The 11,306-nt window shown below is 43.7% G+C and overlaps 1 protein-coding gene across 1 annotated transcript in view; it reads left to right on the top strand.

The window, feature by feature from the left end:
• Positions 1 to 11,104, top strand: part of NCCRP1 (NCCRP1, F-box associated domain containing) — an 83,028-nt gene extending 71,924 nt beyond the window's left edge. Inside the window, exons 4-6 of the mRNA XM_078661320.1 lie at positions 4,393 to 4,488; positions 7,475 to 7,613; positions 10,838 to 11,104. Coding sequence (XP_078517446.1) covers positions 4,393 to 4,488; positions 7,475 to 7,613; positions 10,838 to 10,975 — 373 coding nt within the window. The 3' untranslated portion in view covers positions 10,976 to 11,104. The remainder of the gene's footprint in view (positions 1 to 4,392; positions 4,489 to 7,474; positions 7,614 to 10,837) is intronic.
• The last annotated feature ends 202 nt before the right edge of the window (positions 11,105 to 11,306 follow it).

The raw sequence follows: 11,306 nt of genomic DNA on the forward strand, positions 1-11,306 counted from the left end.
CGTTCTCCCAACTTGCACTTTTTAGATCATCGGGGACCTCATGTGCCAATCTGGGGCCGTATTACACATTGAAAGGTGTGCCGGGCGCAAAAAGGGATAATGTGCCCCATTATGGTGTATGTGCTGCCCCCAGGGCAGCCGCAAACTCGTCCTGCCCTGGGGGCTGCGCATTCATTTGAAAACACAGAGCAACCGCTACGTGTTTTCACAGTGCAGGCGGTAGCCGCCTGCACTTACAAAGGGGTTTAGAGATCCCCTTGCAGACGGGTACAGTCAGTGGTCATGGGACTCCCCCTTTTTCCCCTGCAGAGGGCTGCTGTCAGGAAGCGCACCGACAGTGTGCCACCTTTTAAACGGTGCACTGTCAATGCGCCTCCTGAGGGCTTCTTTGACTCTGCGTCTGTAATATGGCGCGGGTGCAGAGTCAAAGTAATTCCCTCGTTTGCATAGGGCACGCTCCTATGCAAATGAGGGAACACCCTCTGTAGATAGCGCTGGTGCGTTAAGTGCGCCAGTGCTATCGGTATTATAGAAGGGGACAGACAAGCATCTGCATCCTCTTCTATAATAGCAAAGTGCCCCGGGGGCTTGCACAATATACGCAAATACCCGTTGTCCCCCAGGGGTACCATCTGTAATACGCCCCATGTCTTTTCTATTACAAACCACTGCTTTCAGGCGTGTTGTCAAATTATTACATTGAAGTGAACAAAGGTATCACTCTCAGAATGTATTAAGTGGTCACACAAAAAGCAAGGCTGGAACCTTTGCCGAATAGAGTCGGTGGTAATTCTCCCATTGGCCGACCTCTTTTAGCATTTGACCCTCTCACCCATGCCATTTACCATCTTTATGACTTTGTCAGCTCCTCTTGCACCTTCAACTGATTTTCTATCCTCTCTTCTTGTGAACTTCCTCTGCACTTATCCAAACTCACCCACCGTGTAAATGTCTGCATACATCTTTCAGCTGAACTCATCTGATTTCACTATCTTGGAAGGCCTTCCATTCACCATACTCACCTCATCTCTGCACTTTGTCCAGCTCAACCCCTCCCACACCTGACATTTATGAAACTACTCCACAAACTAGTTCTCTTCCAGGGGCCGCATTACACATGCAGCGCATTTCCCTTAATTGCACCAGGTGCACCTTTAAAAAGGTGCTCCCGGCGTAATGAAGGGAAATTCACTGCATTATATGGAATGCGCTGCCCTCAGGACGGCCGCAAACTCCTGCTGCCCTGGGGGCAGCGCATTCTCATGAAATACAGAGTAGATGCTTTACAGCCGCTCCATGTTTCACTTTAAAGGCGGCAACCCGCTTGCACTTTTAAAGGGGAATAGAGAGCCCCATGCAGGCAGGTGCAGTCATAAAAGAAGGAGGACCCCACACAGGATTATTAGGGACTGGCGGGAAAATTTACAAATCAAGAAGGAATGTCCCACAAAAAGATGGACAATAAACAAATGTCCAAATTCAATGTGAATTTCCTTGAAAAAGCCTTTTGTTTTAACGGACTGCACGCCAACAATTGGGCAGGAAAGGCAAAGGTACAAGGTTAAGGCGGTATGTTTCTCAAATTCCCATTTAAGCTGCAAGGTATTCTCACTAGTACTTTTCCTTAAGGGAGACCAAAATGCAAACATCAATCATAATACACAATCAATGAAAACCAATCAAAAAATAGATGATTCCCACACTTTACGTTTCTTAAAACTTTGTTACAATTTATTCCGATACAAAAACAATTTCACATCATTACAATATTTAAAAACATGTCATACAATTTAAAAAAAGTTTTTCATGTCACATTAAAACCACAAAAGAATCAAAAAAGTCGACGCGGCGTTTCGGTATTCTGGTAGTAGACCTTCTTCAGGACTGATTCTAAACAAATTCGAAAACATAGAGTTACCATTCTTTTTTAGTCACAGAATCATCAAGCATCTCCCTATCTATTTACATCATCTCTCTCTCCCATTGTTAAAAAACACCTTATATCACATAGGCAGTACTGTATTCTATACTGGTTCCTTGCCACACAAAATGATACTCAACATTATGTTGGTCTTAAACATGTTGTGAGTCTGAAAAACATCTCCACATAGCTACACTATTGACAAAACTAATATTGTTTGCCTTTCCTTCAGACATATTGTCCAGTGCTTTTTGTCCCTTAGTTAAAAAGTATTGTGGTCGTATTTACAAGGGTTTTTTTATCATGCATACCTTATACCAGTAGAATTTCTTATGGCTACTGGGAACTGCTTTATGCTTTGCAAACGGAATCCTGGAGGTTTCGTAATGACAGACCCGCCCCTGGATTCTGTGCACACTTCTTAGTTTCTGGTGTCACTAGGTGGAATGAACAATTTTTCTTTGTTTTACTTTTTGTCCATTCTTGGTTATATAATAATGATTAATTTATACATTTCCATCAATGGCTGGGTGCTTCGCATACCTTATTAGAAGATGAAATAATCGTAACCTTTTTTAATTGTTGTTTACATCAATCCATCTTCATGTTGAGCACTTGTCTCTCTGCCCTATGGATAAAGAGAGGAGAAGAGCCACTCATGTCTGTCTGTATCTACTGTTTCTATAGTCTATATCATGTTAACCAAACCAGTTGACCTAATTGAAAACGGACCGGCCGTTAATCAATGAGATTAGTGAGGAGGTAGCCTGTCTCCCCAATTGAGTAGCCAACATCCCGGCAACCACAACATATAGAACGGTGGCTCCTCCTGGTTGGTCTAATACCCTGCAAGATGTACAACTAAAGACAGGTATATAAAAAAAAGACCAACTGGTTTGGTTAACATGATATAGACTATAGAAACAGTAGATACAGACAGACATGAGTGGCTCTTCTCCTCTCTTTATCCATAGGGCAGAGAGACAAGTGCTCAACATGAAGATGGATTGATGTAAACAACAATTAAAAAAGGTTACGATTATTTCATCTTCTAATAAGGTATGCGAAGCACCCAGCCATTGATGGAAATGTATAAATTAATCATTATTATATAACCAAGAATGGACAAAAAGTAAAACAAAGAAAAATTGTTCATTCCACCTAGTGACACCAGAAACTAAGAAGTGTGCACAGAATCCAGGGGCGGGTCTGTCATTACGAAACCTCCAGGATTCCGTTTGCAAAGCATAAAGCAGTTCCCAGTAGCCATAAGAAATTCTACTGGTATAAGGTATGCATGATAAAAAAACCCTTGTAAATACGACCACAATACTTTTTAACTAAGGGACAAAAAGCACTGGACAATATGTCTGAAGGAAAGGCAAACAATATTAGTTTTGTCAATAGTGTAGCTATGTGGAGATGTTTTTCAGACTCACAACATGTTTAAGACCAACATAATGTTGAGTATCATTTTGTGTGGCAAGGAACCAGTATAGAATACAGTACTGCCTATGTGATATAAGGTGTTTTTTAACAATGGGAGAGAGAGATGATGTAAATAGATAGGGAGATGCTTGATGATTCTGTGACTAAAAAAGAATGGTAACTCTATGTTTTCGAATTTGTTTAGAATCAGTCCTGAAGAAGGTCTACTACCAGAATACCAAACGCCGCGTCGACTTTTTTGATTCTTTTGTGGTTTTAATGTGACATGAAAAACTTTTTTTAAATTGTATGACATGTTTTTAAATATTGTAATGATGTGAAATTGTTTTTGTATCGGAATAAATTGTAACAAAGTTTTAAGAAACGTAAAGTGTGGGAATCATCTATTTTTTGATTGGTTTTCATTGATTGTGTATTATGATTGATGTTTGCATTTTGGTCTCCCTTAAGGAAAAGTACTAGTGAGAATACCTTGCAGCTTAAATGGGAATTTGAGAAACATACCGCCTTAACCTTGTACCTTTGCCTTTCCTGCCCAATTGTTGGCGTGCAGTCCGTTAAAACAAAAGGCTTTTTCAAGGAAATTCACATTGAATTTGGACATTTGTTTATTGTCCATCTTTTTGTGGGACATTCCTTCTTGATTTGGCAGGTGCAGTCAACCACCTGCAAGTGGATGCCAGGGGGTCCATAGGACCCCCTTTACCCCCTGCAGAGGGCTGCTCTCAGGAGGCCACCTTTAAAGTGGCAAACTGTCTGGGAGCCTCCTGAGAGGTTCTTTGTTTCTGCGCCAGCGTCGGTAATATGGCGCGGGTGCAGAAGCAAAGGGATTCCTCATTTGCATGGGACACTCTTTATGTGCACCAGTGCTATTGATATTCCAGAAGGAGCCGCAAAATTGTACAGCACTTTATATAATAAGACCCTTGATCTCTTTTAAGGATTGTCTCTGCTTGCCTCTCACCCATGTCCATGTCTCTGAGCAGCACCTCTATTAACTGTCCTATCCTTCTTCCTTGCAGCTGGTGTATCAAGGAGCAAATGATCGACCTGGTATCTGAGGGCCTTTGGGAAGACCTACTGGATTCCCTTCAGCCAGAGATCTGCGTCTTGGATTGGTAATGTCTTCTTCAAAGGCAGTGCATGCATTTTTTTAAGGACTGCTGATTCCAGAATGGCTCAGACTGCAGAATAGAAATATGCTGGGTGCACACTGTTAGACTTAACTGATGGTAAAGACCAGGCTTTGACTTAGGTCATGGCAAGGTCAGATCAGTATCACATGGTCAAGGGTAAGAGTGAAAAGTTGTCAACCAAGATCGGTTTGGTGGTAGGAGTGATCATGGTCAGATTGAGGAGGTTAGATATGAGATATACGAATAGGAAGACATGTCCAAGTGAGAGTGGCATGCACATCTGAAGTGATGAATGTCATGATGATTTTTTAATGATGAATGCCCTTTATGACAGGTATTGTTAACTGGGGTGATGCCCTCACATGCGCCCTGCATTCCTTAATCTTGTGCCATCCAACTCTCATATCTTTACTCCGTTTTTCTACGTAAATTAGATGTGTTGTCTGATAGGAAGACCTATGGGAATGCCATCTTCTCAGCAGGCAGATGGTTGCATTCCAGCTGAACACTTTCTTTCTCTGTTTTGAAAATAGAAAAGGGACTCATTGTGCACTGTTGGGATGGGAATTTCCCCTACATGTTAATGACACATGTACTCCTGCCTGAGAATCCTGGCTGTTATATTTTTTTATCAATTTGAGGTCCAGGAAGTTTAGTGACCTGGAGGGGCACAAAAACCACCCCCTTATAATAGTGATGGTGGAAGAGTTACATATTTTTTAATTGATATTTTGGCCAGACCGTTTTCTGTCTCAGTGAGAGTGCAGTCTATTGACCCCGCTCATGTGAAGGCCAGACCTTGGCACTGACATCCGTGTGCATGTGTGTATGTGTGCATATCAAGTGTGCGTGTGCAGTGCAAGTGTAACACATATTTGGTAACTGCCTGAGTACTGGGAACAGTGGGAGCCATGTTGAATGCTCTGGTTTAGCATGGCACACGGATTGAGGGTTGAGAAAAGCTTCTCAGACAGAGGAAGTGGGTTGCCTTCAGTCCTGAGGCTGTATGGTGGTTACCAGACACTGAAATGAGAAGGATGGAAACAGGATGTCTTTTAGAAGCTCCATGAAGTTCTTGTTAGCAAAGCTTTGCTGGTTAGCAGTTCCTGAGCGCTGCCAATTGGTAGACGGTAGTGCTGAAGGGTGAGATCAAGGTGATAATGTTTCTAGGTAGCACTTTTGTCTCTCTCTGATTACTGCTTCAGGAAGGCTGATGACAGCCAGGTGCAGAGATCTCACACATAGTTGTGCCCCTGTTTTGGGTACTCCTGCTTGGAGCCTGCCCCACTGCTACCTGATATGAGAAATATCACTTTGCATAGTGCATAAGGGCAGTGTCTGCAGAGCATCTTGAAATGACATTTGAAAGAGAACCAACCTAAAACGGCTCGGGGACCTTAGAGAGTTGAGCCATATCCCCTGTCTGGTAAATGTGTATAAAAGTGTGATGCAAACCATCGCCCTTTGTTCCAGTCCAAACATTTTGATCAAAGAAGGGAGTTCTCTGTAGACTACTCAAAGAACTTCTGTTTCTGGTGGCAGCTGGCCTCCCAGAGGTGAGGGAACATCACCCAAAGCCTTCTCTGTCTGCTGTAAAATCTGGTGATCTGCGTAAATAGCATAGGAACCTGTCTGCTAAGAAAGGGAAGTATGATGGCTGGGCTTGCAGGATAAAAGGCTGTCCAGGAGGAGAAGCCCATCATGATTACATCATGTGGAGCACCCGGAAGAAGAAGTGTGAAGAGTTTAGGCCAGAAGTGTCCCTTTAGTGAAGAGGTCACTCTGTCTCTCTGCTCATTTCCGGGGGGAACTGACATGATTGTACTAGAACGGAGATTTCTGTCTCGCTTGGCAGTTTGCTGTGGACTTGAGATATTGTTACTACTGCTGTCGGTGAAGAAACACAAGTGAAAGTCGGTCAACTGCTGAAGAAGAAAGCCAGGATCCGCATGGAGACCGCAACTGCCACAGAGACATCATCACAAAGGAACTCTGACTCTGTGCAGTCTGAAGTGCAACACAACCAAGTGCATGTAAACACAGAGTTTAGCTTGCCTATGGTGCCAGAGAATGATGTGCATTAGCATGACCTCCACACCGCTTAAGATGTTTTAACTAAGGGTTGAAAAAACACATTGCTGCAATAAAGAGTGAGACTGCTTGGAGTTATCTGCACCTGTGCTCAATCCTTGCCCACTGCATATGGACCTGTAGAAACATGCTCTTGACCATCCTCAGAAGCAGATGGGAGCTAGGGGAGAAGGGAGATGGTAATGCTTCACTGTTAGTTGCAACTGACCACAACCCTTTATTACACTCTCTGAGTTTTGTGTAGTATTTGGGCTTGCAGTGTGGTCCAAAGTATCTTTCCTTGAGCACTGGGCTGGACCGTACATTATTGTGTATGTTTGGGGCGTTCAGAGCACTTGCCCTCCACACTACCTCCCTGAGAAGGCTGTGACTGCTCACCTTTGCTACCCAGAGAGTCGGTGCAGAAAGTTCTGTACTTGGCCAGGTTAACAGAGCCATTGTAGGTGTACACCAGTGTCAAATGCCCGTAGCCATCACGGTTGGTGCCCAGTATCCCCTACCTCCCTTGTGGCCTCCAAAACGAGGTTTGACATGAACTGCCCTGTTCTGTGATGACATGTTTCTTCCAATCAGAGCAGTAGCCAACAAATTCCCTTTTCTGACCAATAACTGAAACTGTAAGGGAACTAACTGTTTTTCATCATTAATGATAACGATTTTTGACATTGTCAGTGACTTCTCTACAATATTCACTATTTGTCACCGGGATTTGCTCCGTGTTTTTCATTATGCACATATAAATCCAAAGGGCTCAGGTTGCTTTTTAGGGTGAGGGATGAGCTGGAGAAGGGTACTGAGTGAAGACAATATAAGAAGTTCACATATTTCTTTCATTTTGGGCCCCACTAACACATTCTGAATTGCCTTTTAACTCCAGGTACGAGGACAGCAAACTGCATCAGTTTGTCTATGAGCTGCACGTGAAACTCCTTGGAGCCGATAAGAGCACAGTGATTCAAGAGTTCTCGCTAACACCAGAAGACAGCATGAGCGGAGACTCTACAGGATGGAAGAATGTAAGGAGGCAGCCTGGGATACCTAGGGGCCAGTGGTTGAGCCCATACACATTAAGTAGTGAAAAATAGATTCAGAGAGGTCTCTTACACCATCAAAGAGATCCCCACAGTATGCTGTAAAAGAGACAGAAGGGAATTATGGTCCAAAGAGTTTTTCCTAAATGCATTGTGTAAACTATATGGAAGGAATTTGTCCATCAGTGGGCCACCACTTAATAATGTAACCATCAAGTGGTTCATCAAGTGGTTTCCTCGATAGACTCAAAGATGTGAATGTTTATGCCCATCACATGGTGTTACAGAGATAGGAAGGTTGCCACTCTGTGCCTGTATTTAAGGAAAGGCATATAGACAAAAGGCAGTCTCTGCCTGATGGTGTCTGCCCCTCCTCATTGTGTAAAAGAGGGCTGGAATAGGATTCATTGTTCAAGTCCAGACTACAGAATACTTTTAAGACATACCCCATCACTTTTTGGTAATTATTTGTAGCATGTTCATGTACCAAAACCTTAATGTCTGTCTAGAGGGTGGGCATTATAGTTAAACTCCCAGAAATCGCAGCAGTCTTAAAAAGGCTTTTTTAAAATAACTTCATTTTTCTATAGCCAAAATCAGTTAAGGTAGACCTTAAGCTTAATACTTCGTAGAAAAAGAAATAACTATAGAGTCAAACTGTCCGCCGATGTAGCTCAGACCACACCACGTTTCAACCAACCAAGCCCCCAGTCAGGTTCATATTAACAAAATAGACCATAACATCTTCAAATCTTGCTATATTCTGTCGTTTAAGTTGTTATTGGTGTGCATACGTGATGTTGATGTTCACATTGTACGTCATCCTGCAAGGCGAGTAGTTGTGCAATTTCACTCATGTCCAGCCTTTGAATGATTGTAAACAACCTATCTTGCATCCTTTCCAAAACATATCCCTAGCTGAAAAGAACATATTTATAATTTGTAAATAAAGCCAGTCAGTAAGCATTTAAACTTTTTAACTCACTGTAGGCATTTCAAATCAAAACGAAGTTTTGAAGAATTAAAATAAGTATAGTTTAATATGGACTCACTGTATACAGCCACTAATGAATATGTATTTCAGTGTGCACAAACTTTTTTTGTTTTGTTTACTATTTGTGTTTATCAACTAGTACTAGCAGCCCGTCCCGATGTTGTCCGGGTATGAAATAGAATGTGTGTTATGTGTGTATTTGGCAAGGGCAATTTATTTTAAAATCTCGCGGTAGACACATTTTTTGTTTCATTAAAATAGGGACGGAGATGGCCCAGCTGCAGCCCTGGTTGATGTTAGCAGGCGCGTGTAATTGGTGTAGTGATCCGCCGCCTGAGCCCGGCTACAGCCCTGGTTGATGTTAGCAGGCGCGTGCAATGTCGTTGAATGAGAGAGTAATCAGCCACGGGTAAATCCGTTTAATGAGAGAGTTGAGTGACAGCGAGTAGGAGAGGCTGCAGTTATTGTCCCCGCAGACACGCTCATTTGCATGTTCCCCCACTTGAGGCCCAGATGCAGGCCTGTTTGATGTTAGCAGGCGCGTGTTCCCCCGCTTGAGGCCCAGCTGCAGCGCTGGTTGATGTTATCTGGTGCGTTTAATTAGTGTACTGATCAGCCGCCTGAGCCCGGCTAGAGCCCTGGTTGATGGTAGCAGGCGCGTGTAATTTCGTTGAATGAGAGAGTTCAGTAACAGCGCGCAGGAGAGGCTGCAGTAACGTTACTTACCAGACCTCCAGGTGAACGCGTTTGTCACGCCCCCAGCACACGGCCACAGCAGACGATCTTCTGATTAATGTACAACCCACATGGCATGAAGGGCGGAACATAGCACACGTCCCCAGCGTTTCTCACGGCCCCAGCGTGCCCCTTGATGCGGTGCAATTGCGTTCACATGGCATGAAGGCCGGACACATACCCTCAGTGTTTCTCACGCCCCCAGCATGTCACGCCCCCAGCGTGCCCCTTGATGCTGCGCAGCAACGTAATTGGCGCTTGTATGTACGACTCACATGGCATGAAGGGTGGACACACGCCCCCAGCGTTTGTCACGCCCACAGCCCACGATGTGATGGCCGTACCACACGCCCCCAGCGTTTGTAACGCCCCCAGCGTTTGTCACGCCCCCAGCACATGCCCACAGCCCACAATGTGATGGCCGTACCACACGCCCCCAGCGTTAGTCACGCCCCCAGCCCACGCCCACAGCACAACGCAGACACGCCCACAAGGGACTACTTTGCTGGCAGGGTTCTTTTACCTTTTAAACGTATAGAGGAGTTGGCCTAACAGCTAAGGCGCTCGACCTCGGACCTGGGGATCTGGGTTCGAGTCTTGGTAGCGACGCCAAACATCCTGTGATTCTGGGCAAATCACCTAATATCCCCGTGCCTAACAAAAATGAATGTGTGTCCTCATGTAACATAACTGGTGCTATGTAAAGCGCTCTGATACCTGATTCAGTTCGGGTCAAGTTCGCTCTATATAAAACTCTGCAAAAAAATAAATATACGGTGGCCGTCTGCATAGCCTATGTCCTTCTGCTGCAACTGCCCTTTCCAACGCTGTATTGGGTGTTGTGATTGGTGCTGTGGTTACTGAGATTACCCGCCTCAAAAGTTTGGGCTCTCTCTTTATAATATTAGTATGGATTAAAAGCTACTAGAAAGCCAAGCTATGGAAGACAGAACTTTAAAATGTGTAGAATTAAATTGTGCCTCTTCACCAAAAATTGTCAATGGTTCCATTGTGTCTTTCCGTGTGTGTTTGAATAGATGAAGAGTAATCCTCAACATGGTATCTCACGGGGCAAAAGGTGCTCATTCATTAAGTGTGCACCATCACTATTGTTTGATGAAGACAGAAATGATTTAACTTCCGGTTCGTCTGTACCCGTCGCATATTATAAGATGGTATATTCCTCAGTCTTCTAAAATGAAGTACGGGGAAGGATTAGTTGAGTTTTTACAGTCTTAAGGAAGAGACTCCTTGTGTCGGTGAGCTTGACACTCCACAAACTTGTGACACAGTCTCACTAACTCTGTTTGCCATTTGTATTACATACTTTCCCTTTGTTTGACAATGGCTGACTGAATGTTCTTCAACTTGTGATGCAAAATGTCCTTCTCCAAATCTCCACACCTCTATGTTCATGTTTTTCTCAACCTCTTTGATCCAGTGTCTTATTGCACATTTTGTGTTTTTTTTATCTTTCAAGGTTTCCCACGTATTCAAAGCATATGGCCCTGGGGTGCGCCATGTCCATTTCCTGCACAAGAGTAAGGACCTCTTTGTGGTGGGGTTCCATCGCACCCGCTTGACAAACACAGCTGTTTTTGTGAAATTGAGAGAGTGACCAAGCCTTTGTAGAAAAGAATATGGAACCTTAAAGACTGTTTGTGCCTCTCTATTTATAAATAACCTGCCTTGAACCTAGTATGTGTTTTGTGTACTATGCAATAAAAATATTTCCAAAGACCAACAATACACTTATTTAACTGTTTCATTGTAGATTCTGTGACAAGAGGTCCCAATATGGCTGCTGGCCATGTTTCCTCATGTGCATCGGTCATTTTTGAGGCACTTACAGCATGTATGGTTCTACCAACCTGAGAGCTAGTAGATGGTCTTTCTGGTTATGCCTTTGCAATCCTTTGCTCTGGATACAATTGTGTTCCTTCCAAAAA

This window comes from Lissotriton helveticus, chromosome 9 (genome assembly GCF_964261635.1).
Source record: "Lissotriton helveticus chromosome 9, aLisHel1.1, whole genome shotgun sequence".
In the NCBI taxonomy this organism is placed as follows: domain Eukaryota; kingdom Metazoa; phylum Chordata; class Amphibia; order Caudata; family Salamandridae; genus Lissotriton; species Lissotriton helveticus.